The sequence below is a fragment of the Trifolium pratense genome, linkage group LG2, assembly GCF_020283565.1.
Source record: "Trifolium pratense cultivar HEN17-A07 linkage group LG2, ARS_RC_1.1, whole genome shotgun sequence".
NCBI classification, from domain to species: Eukaryota; Viridiplantae; Streptophyta; class Magnoliopsida; order Fabales; family Fabaceae; genus Trifolium; species Trifolium pratense.
The window spans coordinates 43712855-43733918 of NC_060060.1; the positions used below are offsets into that span (position 1 = coordinate 43712855).

At 33.8% G+C, this 21064-nt stretch overlaps 1 protein-coding gene across 1 annotated transcript; it reads left to right on the forward strand.

Annotated features, from left to right (window-relative positions):
- The first annotated feature begins 19227 nt into the window (after positions 1–19227).
- On the forward strand, positions 19228–20538 carry LOC123910201 (aspartic proteinase CDR1-like). The gene has a single exon (XM_045961283.1). It carries the CDS (start codon positions 19228–19230, stop codon positions 20536–20538), a length of 1311 nt encoding a protein of 436 aa, XP_045817239.1.
- The last annotated feature ends 526 nt before the right edge of the window (positions 20539–21064 follow it).

Sequence of the window (21064 nt, forward strand, 5' to 3'; positions counted from 1 at the left end):
GGTAAGATATTTTTTTTACACTTTTAAGATATTAAAAGCACAAATTTCAAGACAAAATTTTCATATTGATATGTGATGCTGGCTCTGCAAGTGAACAGAATTGCAACCAAGTAATAAAGTGATAAGTTATCGTTTTCCACAGGGATTGTGCCAAAATTACTAGTTTCGCTTATGAATTAGGATAAGTTGCCTTCGCTTTGGTGTTTGGAGATAGTTGTGCTGATAAAATAAATTGCAGGAAAATAAATGACTGAAAGAATAAAGAAATAACACGAAAATAAAAGTGTGTGTGTCCACGTGGGGTGGTTAAGTGTGGTCGAATCCCTCCCTTACTCCTGATTGGTGGATAATTCCCTTGTTTTACTCTATTAGGATTAGTCTTTTAAAATAGTTCGGAAACACTCGTTCTCTATTTCTATTACAAACTGTTCAGAGCCTAGTTTAGGTTACCTTTACTCTGTTTAAGTATCCTTGCCCCAGTCGGTTCCACTTTTTCTTTACAAACTTTGGTATCATTACCTTTAAGGCTCAATGTGTCACAAGCTGTCATGTGTGTCTAAACTAGTCCTAACTCTGCCTCATGTAGAATTTATCGTTCTAGACTAAGCTTTTAATCATATACCAAGATCTCAGATACTGAATTTAATGGTCTCATCTTGACCTTAGCATACCGTCATTCGCTTGGGATAACTAGCTTCGTTTCCTATCTGATATCCACTAGCTCCTTAGATTTTATTCTAATGTGATCAGTATTAAAATAAATATAAAACCTGACAATAAAATAGTTTGAAAGTAGAAACAATTGAATTTATACCCAAATTATACAAAACCAAGCATTTGCAAGAGAGTTTATCGACTCCACCTAACCTAGTGAAAATAAATTACAAAGACAGAAAGAAAAGAACCTTATTGGGCTTGGAGTTCCTTGGCCTCCTTGCCTCCTCCTTAGAGTTCTCCTAACTCTAGAGTGAATATTCAATGTCTATGAATATTTCTGAATGAATAATAGTGGAGGATGAAGACTCTATTTATAGTTTTTCAGCTGGGAATGGACTTTTTCTGTGCATCCATCGCACCCATCGTGGCCACGATGGCGTGTAATTTCGCCTCATCGTGGCCACGATGGATCAATACTAGAAAACTCGTTTTTAGAGACCGATTTAGCGAGGGAGTAGCCCACTATTATTCATTACTCCCAAACCTAGCTGAGTTAGGGAGTAATGAAAAGCTGAGTTTGGGTGTAATTTCGCCTCATCGTGACCACGATGGATCACTACTGTAAAACCACGGAGGGAGTAGCTTTCAAGTTCGATTGTCTCTAGTGTCAATTTGGATGATATAATTTAACTTCTTAAAAAAAAAATTATACTTAATTTTCTTTTTTTAGTATAATTAACAAGTGTCCCGAAAACACCTGACTTTTTCATTCATTTCCTTGAACTCAACATAACATGGATAAGGAGCATTGATATATTTGCTTACCTAATATCATTAAATCCTACTGTTTTAAAAATTAAGAATCACCCTTGAAATCAGCAATTCATAAAGCAAGTCATTGAATTGCATGCATTACTATACTACTACACTATCCTTATCCATTTGTTCCCAATAGCGAAGCAGTTACTCTTCCAAAATTAGTAGTACTACTGGTAGTAGGTAGTGTTGAGTTTCTACCCTTATCCTAAAACCATTTGCTCTTGCATGATGCGCAAGTGCAAGAATCTCCCTAAGCCACGGTTTCATTAAGAAGAAGTAGTAGTAATGAAGAAGAAATTAAAAGTAGTAAATGCATTTGGATGAAGTTAAATTAAAAGTAGCCTCCAAATATGAAGACAAGTGGAATTTACAGTGACACTCTCAAAGTAGGAAACAGGCATTAAATAACCTCCCCCACATCACTACATAAGTCCACGCACGCACTCACTTTAAGATTTTCACTCCAAATAGATAAGCCCCACCCACCACGCACTCTGAAAGCAAAGACAATTATGATATTCTTAAACGAAATTAGTAATCTTGGCACAATCTATATAGAGAATGATAAACTTACTACTTTATTACTTGGTAGCGATTCTGTGCACTTGCAGAACCACCGTCAGATACTAGAAGTGGCACTTTTAAGATGATTTTTCTTAACAAATATGACATTTACAAGCAAACAAAATACTAATATTTTTGTATTAAAAATGATTATATTTTTTTTTTTTGACTAAATAAAAGATATTCATTCATTCAAATTGATAAGAGTACATCGATGCAATACAAATCAAAATCGCTAAAAACAAAAAGGATGAATCTGCGAACAAACTCACAACATCCGTGTTAATAGCATCAAACGGCATATTGCAAAAGCCTACATATTTGACTATATTGAAGTTTCCGGAACATTCATGTCGCCGGATCTGTAGCGTTGATGGTACAAAAGTCATTGATTGGATCTGCACTGGATCAACCTTAATCTTCAAACCTGAAACAAATGAACACCGCACTAAGACGGGACAACAATACTCCGCACTAAGACGGGACAACAATACTGAAAATCAAAACAAAGGATAAAATCGCAAAGATGAAAACAAAACTATAAGACTTAAACTATGTGAAAATCACTTATTTGTATTAAAAAGCAAGAAGAAAAAAATGTAAATTAAAAATGATTATATTAAAAAGCCTAAATTAAATTTTTGTTTTAGGCCTCAATATACATTGGGCCGGCCCCTAGCAGTAACATATATCAAAATAAAAAGTTGGAGAATTTAATATTTCTTCTGGTCCAAATTATAAAAGACAAAAAGAAAAATCAAAACTAATGTTTTCAGTTTTTTGTTTTAACTTTTTAAATGTTAAGCATACTCATACATCCTTATGCGAAATTGTTAGATATCAAATGCACCCATTGATATTGAATTATTTTTTTTTAATAATAAAATTGTTAAATTAATGAACTAAACGAGTGATGGTAGCACAGTTACAACCCAAAAATTAGAAGAGCATGGAAAAATTTACAATCAAGATTAATTAAAATTAGGAAGAATTAATGGAGCATCAAATCTTTTTTTGTTTAGAAAATCAGCACACTAAAATAATTTTCTTTTAAATATTGAGGAGAACACGTAATTTAAATAATAAATACATTTTAAAATTTGTAATTTTTTTCATAAATGAAACTAAAAAATCTTCTAATAATTCTCCTATAACTAAGACCTGAAAGAATATTAACTGAAGGAGATAAAGTGTATTTTTTTTTTACCAACCCTCTAGTTTTCAGGCGAAGGGGGTCCCAAAGTTCGATTATTTTGTAAGTAAAGTCTGACAAAAAATTATTCACACAAAAAATCGAACTTGATTTCTTCCAAATGATTTTTATTGAGACTAGCGGGCCAGACAGAGCTCGTTCTGACCTACATGTGTGTAAAAAAAAAAAAAAAATCAAGGACACGCCTTATGTTATGGTGAGTTTGTTAATAAAAGATTTTTGCTGCTAAAAAAAAGAAGTGTCTTATGGGGAGTTTGTTAATAAAAGATTTTTTTTGCTAAAAAAATAAGGGTATTATTGGTATTATGAAAAGTCCATACCAAATTTTTTTGTATCATCTTTATATATAGTATAGATAAAGCGTATTTGACCATTCATTTAAATTGTGTATTATTTTATTTTAATAACTAAATCTTTTTAAAGGGAGAAAGTCAAACTCTGATATAAGAAGGAAGTTTTCACCGGTGTTAAAGTGACTAACTTTTGTCGGGAACCTGTGGCCACACAAGAAAAATTCTCCTTAATCGATTTTTTTTTTATATGTATAAGTTAGGAATTGAACTCCTAACTACCTGCTGTAACACCCCGAACTAACTACCCTTAAAAACGTGATCTTAAAAACTTTTTAAAGATAAGTAGCCGGAGCGCTACGGAAAACATTTTTATAAAACGATCGTGCACATGACACGAAACGTCGCAGCGGAAAACATAACATAAAGGATTTTCAAAGCAATGAACAAAATAGTTCAAAAGATAAATCATTTACATAAAACATAAGTTAAGATGTTCGCATCGATATACGACGGAATACAAACGATCCCCGACTCGATGTTACAACATACCAGAGCACTAATATACATCACAACCAAACTAACTTAACAAAACTATACGAAGGTAGCCTACACTAGCTCCTCACCAAAAGTGCTCCACACCAAAACGATCTACAGCTAAAGCTCGATCGAGACCTCGACCTGAATACCTGAACCCCCAAAGGTCCAGCACATAACAATTAGGTAGAGAGTTAGTAAACATAATCACATACATACGAATATAGAAACGCACCTATATTCAACCTATCACGTATTACTAACTCACACACATGCCTCAATAAGCAATACACCAGATAACACATATTCACAAATACACAACCAGATAGTTTCACGTCGTTTCAGACAACACAAAGAACTCACATAACACATAACACATAATTGCACATTTACTCAAATGCGACTAATGCCAAACATTCAATGTCATGCCAACCTAGACACGACTAATGCATGTGGTACCATCTTCTTTATCAAGGAACTTACCATTGATATTCTTCTTTATTGGACAAGTCCAATATCCTTCTTTATCAGACAAGTCTGATATCCCTAAATAATGCATGAATTTATGAATGCCATGCATTTACCAAACATATGATAATCACTTAGCACGAAGCTACTGCTCATTACATGGATAACATAATCCATTAAACTTCTTTATCAGACAAACTGATATTCTTCTTTATCGGACAACCCGATATACAAAAACACATATACTTCTTTGACATTTTACATAAATGCCATCACACAACACGATTATTAAACATATAATAATAATAATTCAAAACCAAAACAAAACCATGTTACAAGTGCCTAGATACACTTATAAACAATAACAAAAGTTGCAGGTTCAGTACTGTTCGCTAAGCGAAGCCGTAGCGAACAGGTAGCGAACTTATTCGCTAAGCGAAGCTCAGTTCGCTGTAGCGAACTACATCAGAGGATTACAGGTACATGGCGAACAGGTAGCGAACTTGTAGCGAACATGTTCGCTGCAGCGAACTCCTGGTCGCTAAGCGAACTATACCAGAAAAATATCTGTTCTTGAGTTTTCCAAAGGCGGTTTAACATGGAATCCACTCAAAAATCCATCTAGACATGTTATAAATTCTTATAAACAGCTAATTCAAGCATATATGGTATCAAGGAACATTAATCATCCCTTCCAAACATCCAAATACATCAAACAATCAAAATCATGTCAATTTCTTGCAAAATAAGCAAAGTTGCATAAACATGCAAAACCATCATCAAACATATACATATTCCCTCCTAGATGTTCATTAAGCATACTAAGATGAAAAGACATGTTTATGATAAAGAAACTTCACCCAAACCCCAAAGAAATTGGATGAGAGAGTTTAGGAATGGAGGCTAGACACCTCCCCTCTCTTGGATCACCCAAGCTTATGCTTAACCACTCTCACCTTAGATTGAACGATGATTCTTGGCCTCTAAATCTCTTCTCCTTGCTCGTGTTCTTCTTCTTGCTCTCCTAGGGTTTGCTCTTGCTTCTAAGCTCACAAACTCTAACTTCTCATGAAAAATGAATTGTGATACTATTCAATGGTTTGACTTGCTACTTATACCACTCTCTATTGGTCATGAACCAAGCCCAATGGCTTAGGCCCAATAAGCTCTCACACACGCCCCAAGCCCACTAACACGACAAAGGTTTCGCTCACAAACTTATGTTCGCGATAAATAATTATAGGTCGCGTAAATAAATATTTAACACTAACCCAAAATATATGCAAATATATAAAATAGCGATTTACTAAAAATCGGGTCGTTACAACTCTACCCCCCTTAAAAGAATTTCGCCATCGAAATTACCTAAGAGATAAAGCGGAGAACGAACCCTCAACGCGGCATCTTCGGTTTCTTGCATACCGGACTCTTGTGACCTTCCTCGCCACAATTGAAACAAAACACTTTCACCCGACAAGCATCGGCCTTGTGCCCAAACTGTCCACAATTGAAACACTTGTCGCTTTTCCTCGGGCAATCATATGACATATGACCCCGCTCTCCACATTTGTAACAACTTCCACTTCCTTGCTTCTTCTTTCCACTTCCATTGCCCTTGTTCTCATACGGCTTACCACGATCCAAACCTTTTCCTTTCCTATCATTCAAAACCTTATATTAGTTGGTCTTGGCTTTGCTATCTTCATCACAAATCCTTGCCTTGGTCATAAGGGTCGGAAAATCCCTGATTTCAGAAAATCCAATCAAAAGCTTGATATCCGGACGAAGTCCACTCTCGAACTTGACACACTTATCCTCTTCGGCTTCCACCGTGTTGTAGTGTGGACTAAACACACACAAAGCTTCAAACTTAGCCGAATACTCGGCGACCGATAAATTTCCTTGCTTGAGCTCCATGAACTCGATCACTTTCTTATTCTTCACATCAGCCGGAAAGTACTTCCTTAAAAATTCCCTTTTGAAAGTTTCCCAAACGATAGCAACACCGTCCACTCCTATCCTGACTCTCACATTCCTCCACCAAACGATTGCCTCCTCTCTAAGGGCATAAGTTCCCAAAGTAGTCTTGTTCTCCTCAGAACAACTCATTGCTTCAAAGATGATCTCAACCTCATCTAACCACTTGATAGCCCCCTCCGGGTTATAGCCCCCGGTAAACAGAGTCGGTTTATGCGACATAAACCTTTCCAATCTTTTCTCACTATCCCTTCCCGGGTCATTATCCCTTACCACCAATGTAGTCAAAGCAGTCAAAGCTTGTGCAATCTGAGCGTTGGTCCTAGCAGCAGCCATGATTCCTGAACGAATCACAACTCGACGTTAGAATGTATTAACAGTGTACCCAACACATGCTTCATACAAGAGAAAGAAAATCCTAATGGCTCACATGAACCGACCTGCTCTGATACCACTTATTGTAACACCCCGAACTAACTACCCTTAAAAACGTGATCTTAAAAACTTTTTAAAGATAAGTAGCCGGAGCGCTACGGAAAACATTTTTATAAAACGATCGTGCACATGACACGAAACGTCGCAGCGGAAAACATAACATAAAGGATTTTCAAAGCAATGAACAAAATAGTTCAAAAGATAAATCATTTACATAAAACATAAGTTAAGATGTTCGCATCGATATACGACGGAATACAAACGATCCCCGACTCGATGTTACAACATACCAGAGCACTAATATACATCACAACCAAACTAACTTAACAAAACTATACGAAGGTAGCCTACACTAGCTCCTCACCAAAAGTGCTCCACACCAAAACGATCTACAGCTAAAGCTCGATCGAGACCTCGACCTGAATACCTGAACCCCCAAAGGTCCAGCACATAACAATTAGGTAGAGAGTTAGTAAACATAATCACATACATACGAATATAGAAACGCACCTATATTCAACCTATCACGTATTACTAACTCACACACATGCCTCAATAAGCAATACACCAGATAACACATATTCACAAATACACAACCAGATAGTTTCACGTCGTTTCAGACAACACAAAGAACTCACATAACACATAACACATAATTGCACATTTACTCAAATGCGACTAATGCCAAACATTCAATGTCATGCCAACCTAGACACGACTAATGCATGTGGTACCATCTTCTTTATCAAGGAACTTACCATTGATATTCTTCTTTATTGGACAAGTCCAATATCCTTCTTTATCAGACAAGTCTGATATCCCTAAATAATGCATGAATTTATGAATGCCATGCATTTACCAAACATATGATAATCACTTAGCACGAAGCTACTGCTCATTACATGGATAACATAATCCATTAAACTTCTTTATCAGACAAACTGATATTCTTCTTTATCGGACAACCCAATATACAAAAACACATATACTTCTTTGACATTTTACATAAATGCCATCACACAACACGATTATTAAACATATAATAATTCAAAACCAAAACAAAACCATGTTACAAGTGCCTAGATACACTTATAAACAATAACAAAAGTTGCAGGTTCAGTACTGTTCGCTAAGCGAAGCCGTAGCGAACAGGTAGCGAACTTATTCGCTAAGCGAAGCTCAGTTCGCTGTAGCGAACTACATCAGAGGATTACAGGTACATGGCGAACAGGTAGCGAACTTGTAGCGAACATGTTCGCTGCAGCGAACTCCTGGTCGCTAAGCGAACTATACTAGAAAAATATCTGTTCTTGAGTTTTCCAAAGGCGGTTTAACATGGAATCCACTCAAAAATCCATCTAGACATGTTATAAATTCTTATAAACAGCTAATTCAAGCATATATGGTATCAAGGAACATTAATCATCCCTTCCAAACATCCAAATACATCAAACAATCAAAATCATGTCAATTTCTTGCAAAATAAGCAAAGTTGCATAAACATGCAAAACCATCATCAAACATATACATATTCCCTCCTAGATGTTCATTAAGCATACTAAGATGAAAAGACATGTTTATGATAAAGAAACTTCACCCAAACCCCAAAGAAATTGGATGAGAGAGTTTAGGAATGGAGGCTAGACACCTCCCCTCTCTTGGATCACCCAAGCTTATGCTTAACCACTCTCACCTTAGATTGAACGATGATTCTTGGCCTCTAAATCTCTTCTCCTTGCTCGTGTTCTTCTTCTTGCTCTCCTAGGGTTTGCTCTTGCTTCTAAGCTCACAAACTCTAACTTCTCATGAAAAATGAATTGTGATACTATTCAATGGTTTGACTTGCTACTTATACCACTCTCTATTGGTCATGAACCAAGCCCAATGGCTTAGGCCCAATAAGCTCTCACACACGCCCCAAGCCCACTAACACGACAAAGGTTTCGCTCACAAACTTATGTTCGCGATAAATAATTATAGGTCGCGTAAATAAATATTTAACACTAACCCAAAATATATGCAAATATATAAAATAGCGATTTACTAAAAATCGGGTCGTTACACCTGCTATGAGAGACTTAACTCTCTTACCACTCCTAACCAGAAAAGCAAGAAAGTCAAACTGTTTTTTTTTGTTCTCACTCATATTATCTGGCCCACTGAACCGCCTAATCTGGTCCGGAGATCAGTTTTGGTATATCAAGTGGCTCTCGATCTCATTTACAGGAATCGAACAGTGGTCATCCCTACTAAGTCAAATGTCAATTATAGTATTCAACTAACTATTGTTAAAAAGTCAAAACATTTCATTTATGATAATTTTATTATTTTTTGACGATTTTCAGTTATGATAGTTCATCACTACTTTGAATACATGTATGAATATTAATGAAAGTGCGTAAGCTTAGCTAATTAAATTTGATATGACGATTGGATGTAAAAGATGGTCTATTGAAGTTTTTTTTTTTCTTTTTTTTACTCAGGTCTATTGAAGTGTTATTCATAGATAAATTCTATTTGACAATGCCAAATTGAATTCATGCCTTATAATTTATAAGTTTATAAGTTGGATTGGTATGGTGGTATTGACTTGAGACCTGAAAGTGTGTTTTTTCTTAAGGTTTCAGGTTTGATTCTCTCTGTTTGTAATTTGAATGAGCTAATTTAGTTTCTTCAATTTTATTTTTTTTATAAGTTTATATAATAAAATAAAGCATACTTGATTGTTAACTATGTTTTCATCATGAGTTTATAACTTTTATTGTCTAGTTTTTTTTTTAAGAAGTTAAATTAGTCCATCCAAATTGGCACCAGAGAATCGAACCTGAGACCTTAAGGAGGAGCACACTCTCAGGTCTCAAGTCAATACTTTATTGTCTAGTTTATAAACTTATAATTTATACTTCTTTAGATCATTTTTATAAGAAACAACTCAGATTAAATTCATTGAATATTCGATGTTTTTAGTCTATATTATATCAAATACACTAATTATATAATAAACCTAAAAATTCAACTGTGTTTTTATAAAAAAGAACAGAACATATTTGTGACCTATTTATGACTCGTTTTTTCCTTATGTGAAAGTTTGTTACAGAAAATTATGTATAATTTAATAGTTTATTTTAAATAATAATTTAAGTTTATATATTTTACCATTTTAACCTTTATGGTGTTGTATTTAAGAAGTCTTCGTGCTTCATTTGAGAATCAATCAATATTTAATAAAGGAAAATGTTAAACAGTGCCTCCGGGGCATTGGTTAAGCATATTAAAATAGAAACTTTATCTCGAAATGCATGCATTCAATACTTCAAAAGTATAAAAAGTTGTCTTTTCAATATTAATTTTATTTATTAGGCTTAAATGCAGTTTTACCCCCCATGTTTTGATTAAATCGGAATTTTACCCCCTCTATTTTAAAACGCGGACTTTTACCCCTCCTGTTTTATATTTTTTTAGATTTTGCCCCCCATAAAATTCTGCTTTCGAGTCACAACTTCAAAGCGTCACACACAACTTAATTTGGATCAATAATTCACCAAACGTATACCGAAATGACCATAATCGAGTTATCTTTCCACAGAATCAAATCTCACTAAATTTGGAGTTACAAAGAGAGATTAATTACCGTTTTAGTGAAGGTATGTCCCCCAAAATTCTGCACAAAATCTGCTTTCGAGTCACAACTTCAAAACTTCGCACAAAATTCCATTTGGATCCATAATTCACCAAACTGGTACCAAAATGACCGCAATCGAGTTAGTTTTCCACAGAATCAAACTCCACTAAATTTGGAGTTACAGAGAGAGATTAATTATCATTTTAGTGAAGGTCTGTCCAAATCAATTATTGTATGGAACTACTACTGGTATTTTTGTCATGTCTCTCACCCTGTAGCTCATTTTTCAATATTATTTACATGTCCGGAAAGCTAACGAAATTACCCTTGTTTTCATTTAAATTTCATCAAATTTGGATTTACGATGTGTTCGGTAGACAATGTTGAATTTGAAGGTCATAAGTAGATTTCTGCAAAATTAGTAATTGGACAGACCTTCACTAAAACGGTAATTAATCTCTCTCTGTAACTCCAAATTTAGTGGGGTTTGATTCTGTGGAAAGCTAACTCGATTATAGTCATTTCGGTATCCGTTTGGTGAATTATTGATCCAAATTGAGTTGTGTGGGAAGTTTTGAAGTTGTGACTCGAAAGCAGATTTTGTGCAGAATTTTGGGGGACATACCTTCACTAAAACGGTAATTAATCTCTTTTTGTAGCTCCAAATTTAGTGGGGTTTGATTCTGTGGAAAGATAACTCGATTACGGTCAATTCGATATCCTTTTGGTGAATTATTGATCCAAATTGAGTTGTGTGCGAAGCTTTGAAGTTGTGACTCGAAAGCAGAATTTTAGGGGGGCAAAATCCAAAAAATTATAAAACAGGAGGGGTAAAAGTCCGCGTTTTAAAACAGGAGGGGTAAAATTCCGATTTAATCAAAACAGAGAGGACAAAACTACATTTAAGCCTATTTTTTATTTTCTTCTTTAGTATGCTTAACAAGTTCCCCAGGGGCACTGTTTAGCATAATGCTTTAATAAATTATCTTCTTTCCTCAAACTCTCGCATTTAATATTATGGTTGCATAATCTTTCATAATTGTACCAGATTCTACTCATGAGAATTTGATTTTTATCTTTTCGTCTCTAGAATCAATTTATCCATTACAATTGGTATCAAAGTTATATGGCTTAATTAGTTAAATGGTCCCTTAAAGACATTTTAGGTTTCACAATGATCCCTTAAAGAAAAAAAAAAAGGTCCGCTTTAGTCCCTTAAAGACATTTCTGTTAGCCAAAAAGGTCATTTTCGTCAAATTTTAAACCAAATATATAAGGTGAACTAACACTGTAAATAGTCCACCATAGATCACCTAATTTTTTTAATTATAACTACTTGATCATTTTCTTAAAAATCTATGATATCTGATAATGAACTATCAACCCTTAATTATTTCACTTTTCTTCATCTTCTTCCCTCTTCTCCTTCTTCATCTTCATGATTTCATAAAAAATCCAGAATTGTTTTTCTTCAATATCAAAAAAATTATCATCAACAAGAACTTGAAAAAATTAACATAATCATAAAACAACTCTCAGAAGCCTTGTTAAAAAAAAAAAAAAAAACTCTCAAAAGGTTACTGTTCTTTCTCAATCTTCAACAAACCACAAAAAAAAAAAAAATTCAACCCAGAAAAACCAAAAACTGAAGTAGAGGTGAGGAATATTAATAGGATTTCAATTTGGAGAATTTGATTTTGTTGTTGTTGTTGAAGAACTATGTTGGTTTGGTCTTTGCTGCGTTGTTCTTGTCGATTCTGTGTTGTTGAAGTACTAGTGTTTTTCAATTTGGATCTCTGAGGGAGGAGGTGGTGATGATTGAAAGAAGTTGAAGAAAAAAATGATTTTGTGAAGGTGAAAGGATGAAGAGAAAGAATATGATTCTGCTTGTTGAAGAAAAATATGATCATAAATATTTGTTTATTTAAGTTATTAGATTTGGTTTAATGATAAGAGATTTATATACGAGTCAGGATCCGTTGACACCAGGTGTCAAACTAAACTTTGACACCAAATCTTAAGCGTTCATTTCTCTTAATCCAAAGGTTAGTAATTATTCATCAAAATCTTAATGTGGTCATTCAGTATTCGATATATCCTTTCCTAAAATTCTTCTTGTTTCCTAAACGAGACCATCTTCTTCTCAATGATACATCATGGCATCCTGCACCGTATTATCTTACAAAAGAATTGTTTCATGGTTGTTAAAATGTTTTATATTTATTCATCACATGAATCAAGCAACAGCGCAACATGTATTTTATTTTTAACATAAATCTGATTTTGACACATCGTGTGCAACAATTTAGCATCTAGGTATCAAATTTTAGTTTAACACCAAATAATATCCGTTGATTTATTTTAATCCAAAGACTTAGATTTAGTCACTTAACAAAGTATCATGTAACAATTTCACCTAACTTTCATCTTTCACGTTACATTGTCTTCCTCTCTCAATCTCCACCAAAGGCGCATCCTCTCATTCATCCGCCATTGAAACTTCTAATTTTTGTTTGGGGGAATATTATGTCTCCAATTTTTTGGTTTGTTTTTTTTTGTTTTTTCTCCTCCACAGATTATATTCCTTGAAATTTAAGGAAAACTAATCGGTAACTTGAATAGAAAATAATTGTGTGCAATTCGTAGACTACAAACGAACATGGCAGTGCCAATTTCAAAGACTACAATTTTGTGCATCCATGAATAATATGATCATGAGAAAAATAGGGTATTGGTAAAAATATAAAAAGAAAGGTATATTGATCCATCCATGAATAAAATAGTGGATATCATTGCATCCATCCTCGAATAATAAATGTATATTGATCATGAGAAAAAGAAAGGTATTTGTGAAAACACACTTCCATATCCTTATCAGTGACGGCAAAACGCAAGAGAGGAGAAAAGAGTGACAAAAAGGTCACGTGATCTGGTAGTTTTTTTTTTTTCCTTTTTTTTCAATGAGATATTTTGAATCGTAGGATTAAATTATTTAAACGGTTCAGATTTGGTGTTAAACTTTAGTTTGACACCTGGTGTCAACGGATCCTAACTCATATATATAAAAACTTTCAAGTGAGAGAGATTTTAAAATGAGAGGGTAAGAGGGTTAATTGTTAGCCATTAGATTAAATACATGGTTGTGATTAAATTTCAAAATTATTGATTCATATATATGAGACTTAATTTACTCAATCAGAAACCAAACACGTTTCTCTGTCTTCCGTCACCCAACGCGCGTCACCCAAACGCACGCGTTCTTTCTTTCTCTTTCTCGCTTCACTCAACTAAAACTTTATGCTAGATCATGTCGTCAACAATACCATGGCAGATGGCAAATATGTTTTGTTATCCTTGCCATCGAAAAAAGAACCTTGCCATATATGTTTTGTTTTGTTTTGTTTTGTTTTGAAGAGTAATCCTTTGTCTTGTCATAAAATTGAAGCTGCAACATGTGGTCATGCGACTCTGGAAGTGAAAGTACCGATTGGGATTTTTCTCGTATACTGTCCCTTTGTGGCTTCACATTGGTTGCTGTTAATTTTACTGATTGAGAAGTATTCAGATATAAGATTAGGGTCATGTTAACTTGTGCCCTAAGGACACATGTTAAGCTACCTAAAAATAGAAATATATACAAAAAATTTAATGATTAGATAATTGAATACTACGTTCAATAAATATTTTCCACATTTATCTTCTTTCTTAACATGTGTCTTAAGGGCACAAGTTAACATTCTCCATAAATTATATTTGGGGATTAGGTTGTTTAAATTTAAATCATGAATTCATGAACTAGAAGAATGGAACAAGTTGAAATCTTTGCTCAGATTGCGAAAATGATTTTTGGAGAGGAAAACAAACGATTCGTGTTTCACTAAGGGAAGAGAGAGAAATGTATTTGGTTTCTGATTGAGTAAATCAAGTCTCATGTAAATCACTAATTTTGAGATTTAATCACAACCATGTATTTAATCTAATGGTTAACATTTAACTCTCTCACCCTCTCATTTTAAAATTCCTCTCACTTTGACAGTATAGTATTAGAGTCAATGGCGATTTTACCACCGGGCCAGGCACGTGCCTAGGCTGCCCAATTAATAATTTTTCATTTTTTTAAATAAAACAAAACAAAACAAAAGAAAGAAGGGCACCACCGTTTACCATCTCATTCTACGCTTTCTCTTTCTCTCTCAGCTGCTCAAATCAATCATGTTGCTCTAAATCTCTTTGTCACTCGCCGCTCAATCTCTCAGCTGCTCTCAAATTTGCCGCACCACCGCTTTCACTCACTCTCTCTCTCCCTCTCACAGCCTCGCGCATATTTGAGGTAAGCAACCTAAAACTAAAACCTTGTCGTCTTGTCCTTGCTCTGTTTGTTTGTTTCTGTTAAGAACCTAAAACCTTCTCAATCTAGAATTTTGTTTGATGACTTGTTTTCCTAGACAAACTCTATTTTCTGTTTCTGTTAAGCACTTAAGCTGTATTGAATTTTAAATTTGTTAAGCTGTTTTGATTGTTAAGTGATTATATAAATAAGTTGTTTTGATTGTTAATCTGTTTTTATGTCCAATTTAAAATTTGTTAAGCTGTTTTGATTGTTAAGCTGTTTTCATGTTTCTTTATCCAAATTTTGGTCCTCGGTTGGTTTATTTTTCTGCTGCTATTTCTATTTGTTTTTAGCCAGACCTTGGTGTCTTGTGTTTTTTGACTTTTTTCCTTGCTGTAAGCTTATCCCTGTAAGCTTATATCTTAATTTTGCATCATTTAATTTCAGATATGAGGAAGTTTTGAGCCTTAATTATATTCGAAACAGGGCTGTACTCTTGCTTATCGTTTCTTGTTTAAAAATTTCCTCCAAACTTAAATATTGGAAACATGGTTTAAATATTACTGTATCCAGAAGTTGGGTTGATAAAATTCTCTACAAAATTTTGCCTAGACTCTCTAACATTCCTGGAATCGCCACTAATTAGAGTTATGATGGAATATATATTACATATGATATAATATATGTATATGTATGTATGTATATAAGAGAGAGCTTGGAAGTGCCGAGAACGAGGGTGCCTGCCCCCTCCAGATCCGTCCCTCCCTACCAAGTTCAGCGCCAACCACCATTGAACCAACTACCATTTGGTTATATATATATATATATATATATATATATATATATATATATATATATATATATATATATATATATATATATATATATATATATATATATATATATATATCATTTTTACATAGTCCAAATTTAGAATAGATGAATATGATCAATTAAATTTTGTGGCAGGACGTTTGTTATACTTTGTGCTGACGCTGTTTATGATAATTATGTTAAAACATTAAGTACTAACTTATTCAATTTTGCTTAAAAAAAAATTTATGTTCAATTTATAGTATATAGTTTTTTTGTTTGTTGAAATACAGTATTATAATAAGTTATTTAATTTGTAGAGCATGATATTATTGAAGGTTTAGTTCAATTTTGTTAACCATTTTTGTTTGGATCTGTATTAAAAAGTGGGTTGGTCTATATCCAACTCACCTGCTCCAATCCACCCTTGTTTTTATTTGTTATTTATTTTTTTTCATTTTAAGTTTCTATTATTAGCAAAAAAAAAAGTCTCATAAGCATAAGATGTGCCGAAATAGATTACCAAAATTTACAAAGAGTCAAAGAAAGAAACCCAGAATAAATCATACAAGGCATAAACAAAGCAAAGAACTAGACCATCATCTATTGTAGTTTGAAGCTAAAGTAACACTCGTCGCCTTCAACCACCTATAGGAAAAGAGTTTGATCTTGTCCAACAACTGATGAGAAGTACTGGTTGAGCCTCTGAACAATCGCTGATTTCTTTCCGTCTACACAACTCAAACGCGAACAAGCCAAATGAGTTGCAAAAATGACTGGCGCGCTCGAGATCGACCAGCTTAATATAAACTGAAAAAGTGATCCCGGATAAAAGTGGAGCCACCGATGGAATACCAATCCATGAGCGAACTAATGCCCAAAGAGAACCAAAGGTTCTGCAAGAGATAAATAAATGGTGGGGTGCCGACTCGGCCGCCCCACATCCAGATACGCAAAAATGAGCTGCAGGAGATAAGATGTCTTGAGTGACCAGGTTTGATTTTGTGGGTAACCTGTCACGCAGTAAATGTCACGCAAAGACGGAGACCTTTACGGGAACCTGAGAGTGCCAAATCAGATTCTCCGCGTCATACATAGTAACCGAGGCATACTATTTAACCTATTCAAACTAATGTTAGACTCGACTTATTTTTAAAATAGAAGGCTGAAATTTTTTTAGAAGTCTTTTTAACTAAAAATGTCATACTACAAGTCATAGAAAAACTTTTTAATCATACTAGGCTGATTCACTACGAAATAAATTGGGAATAGCGACAAAATGCTCGGGGCTGTTTATATAAACCGTTGTCGCTATTGTTATCTTATCACTTTGCGACTGTTCTTTCGAAACCGTCGTGGCTCAGATCTGTAAATAACGCGCTACCCCTTTCTCTTTTCCCTCTTTTTATTCCACACACAAATCATCTTATTGAAGGAAACTTGAACAAACAACAACAATCGTCTCATTTTTATCTGAGAATCGTTCAACCCTAAGTTTCGTTTGATTCCGAGAATCGTTCAACTTAAGAATTGTTCAATTGAGTTTCAGTTCAACTTCAATTCATAATCGTTCTCTCATCCAGAATTGTTCATCCCTCAAGGTTCGTTCAATTGAATTTCAGTTCTCTCAAGCTTTGATAGCTAGGACGAAATTCTTCTCAGCTTCTCAAGCTTCAATTCAGTTTCTCAGCAAAACTTCAATTGATAATCTCGCAAGCTTCAATTTAGTTTTATTCATCGTATAACTTCAGGTTCAGTTTATAATTTTGTTAATTTGTTAATATTTTTAGTTATTTTTCCAATGTTCCCTATAAATTGATAATTAGGTAATTGGAAATTTGTGCTTTCTGAAATTTAATCATTGATTTGTTGATTGGTTTGTGGTTGTTATAGTAAAAATATTTACTTAAGTAAACATAAATATTATTTTTTATTACTATTATAATAATATTAAATTTTGTATTTTTGATTAAATTATAAATTCATCATCTTTTTAAGCAATTTAAACTTATTAGTCTACATTAGTTTTTGCACATTTAAATGTATCATTAAAAAATAGAATTTAAGCATGATATCATATATATAGTCAAATTGTCTAAAAATAAAATATCATGTTAAATATAAAAAAAGAGTTTAATCTCGTTGATTTATCATTACACTGAAATCAAATTTTCACTTAAATTTAAGTTCAAAATAAATATGTAAGTCTAATTTTCTTATTGTGAGTGTGCTAAATATATAGCTAATAATGGTAGTCTAATTTTTATTTTATTTTATTTTTGTCAAATTGTCTAGTGGCTAGACTTATATTTTAAGTGTGAAAAAGTGAAAATTCTAAATTCAACATTCTGCATATTAAGCCCACAAGTCCTAGCTCAACTGGTTAAAAATGTCGAAATTGTTAGGCCGGACGTCATGACTTGGATTCGAACCCTGACTCCCTCAGTTGTGTGTGTGAGTTTTTTGGTTTACAAAGAAGCAGATAATCGAACCTTGAACCTCATGCATAACACCCAAACACCTCATGCATAACACCCAAACACCTTACCACTAGATCAAACCTAGTAGCCGGCTTACTTGTGTGCAAGAGTTTATAATTACTTTATCATTTTGTCTATTTAAAATAAAAAAGAACTCTGCATATTAATGTTATCTCCCACTGAATTGTTTTGCTGACGCCTTGAATCCAGCTTTATTTTGTTGCGACATGCTATGTTTTCTCCCACTTTGTACTTAATAGACATGTAAGTCTAATTGTGTGCAATGTAAGACGACAATCATAATAATTATTTGTACCAAAAAATAAATAGATAAAAAGAATATATATTTTTTTGATAATTTTTTTTTTTTTTAGATTTTGACACTAACAGTTAGAGCTGTGAAACTGGGCTATTTGGTCTAAAAAGATCGATCCAGATGGACTTCAGATTTTAAAGGGCCGGCCAACAAACAAGTCCATATTTAAATTCAGTTTATTTGGCGTCGAGCTAAAAAACTCTAAAAAAATTCGAGCAAATATTTTAAGGTCAAAACCATACATTTATTCAAGCTTGACGGACTGGCCTATATCGACTAGTCCATTTTAACAACTATACTAATAATAGATGTTGAAGTAATTAATTTTATGGGATATATGAATCAACTCCTTATCAAATGACGAACCATTGAGAATTGAGAATAATATACAGAGTAACTTGTTGGATTTCAACAATTAAACAATACCATTAAATGTAATTACATCATTACATCAAATGGAAATTACACTCCACGTACCATTAACCAAATGCGGTTGACATTCTGATATCAAATGGCACTAAAGAACATATAAATTGTCACGTAAAGCATATATAATTTAAATTCTTATGTTTTCTGACTATAGTTCTTCCCATTCTTATGTTACAAAATTTACATTCTCACGAAAAGCCTATAAAATGGCACTAAACACAAAATTTGTTACAAAACTTCACTTCTATTCCAAACCTCTCCTTATTCTATAGCAACAATGAGTACACGTTTTTTGCTTGCCCTTTTTCTCTTTTCCATTTGCTTCATTATCTCTTTTTCTCATGCACTGAACAATGGTTTTAGTGTTGAACTCATTCACCGCGACTCTCCAAAGTCACCACTCTACCAAGCTACAGAAAATAGATACCAACGTGTTGTCAATGCAGCACGTCGTTCTATCAACCGTGCCAATCATTTCTACAAAAATTCCCTCACAAATACTCCTAAATCAACCGTAATTCCAGATAAAGGTGAGTATCTCATGACCTATTCAGTTGGTACCCCACCATTTAAGGTATATGGTATTGCCGACACCGGTAGTGACATTATTTGGCTTCAATGTGAGCCTTGTAAACAATGTTACAAACAAACTACTCCTATGTTTAATCCTTCAAAATCATCAAGTTACAAAAAGCTACCTTGTTCGTCTATCCTATGCCAATCTGTGAGAGATACCACTTGTAATGAACAAAATTCTTGTCAATATTCTATTACTTATGGTGATCAATCACATTCACAAGGAGATCTTAGTGTTGAGACTCTTACATTAGAATCCACCACGGGTCGTCCTGTTTCATTTCCTAGAACTGTGATAGGATGTGGAACCGATAATACAGTTTCGTTTCAAGGTGCAAGCTCTGGTATAGTTGGTCTTGGTGGTGGACCTTCGTCTCTTATAACACAATTGGGATCGTCAATTGATGGAAAATTCTCTTATTGTTTATTGCCATTGTTGCTTGAGTCAAACACAGTTGAGTCAACCACTACGAGCAAACTCAATTTTGGAGATGTCGCTGTGGTTTCTGGTGATGGTGTTGTGTCAACTCCTATAGTGAAAAAAGACCCATCAGTTTTCTATTATTTGACATTGGAAGCATTTAGTGTTGGAAACAAAAGAGTAGAATTTGGAGGGTCTTCACATGGCGGTGAGGGTAATATCATAATTGATTCAGGTACAACATTGACACTTTTACCAAATGATGTTTATACTAATTTGGAATCAGCTGTAGTAGAATCGGTGAAATTAGAGCGCGTTGATGATCCCAGTCAAACATTCGGCCTATGCTATAGTGTGAAATCAGATGAATATGATTTTCCCCTAATCACTGCACATTTTAAAGATGCGGATGTTAAGTTGCATTCTATGAGTACTTTTGTTCCAATTGCTGATGGCATTGTTTGTTTGGCTTTTACCTCATCTCAAATTGGTGCCATCTTTGGAAACTTGGCTCAACAGAATTTGTTGGTTGGTTATGACCTTAAACAAAAAACAGTGTCGTTTAAGCCGATGGATTGTACCAAAGTGTAATGAAACTTTGTTTACTTTTCTCTTTGAATCTATAATAAAATAATTTGCATTTTATATATTCTCTTTTTTAATATCAAAGTTAATTAACATTTGATCACAAGAACAGTCCAATGAATGTTGCAAAACCGCAAGCCTCAAAAAAGAAAGTATTACACTACTAAATACAATAACTAACAATAAAAAAATACTATTATAACTAATATCTTTATCTTTATTATAACAATCTAAATAAATCTAATCTTTTTATTTTTTTGGTACTAAACTAGAGTCTTTTACTTAGTCTCATTCTTATGCTATAGGATTATTAATATGCTTATTTGGCACCTTAAGTGCTTCACATACTTATGAGTTATACTCATGAGTTATACAACTTCCAAACCACCACTCCGTATTGTTAATGCAAAATTTAAATTAATAAAGATAAGTGTGATTGAATTGACGTGGTTAACAAATTAATCTAATTAAGGTAGAACTGATGATCATAGTCAAATTTTAGATTACACAAGTCCCATTTTCCTAGGTGGAA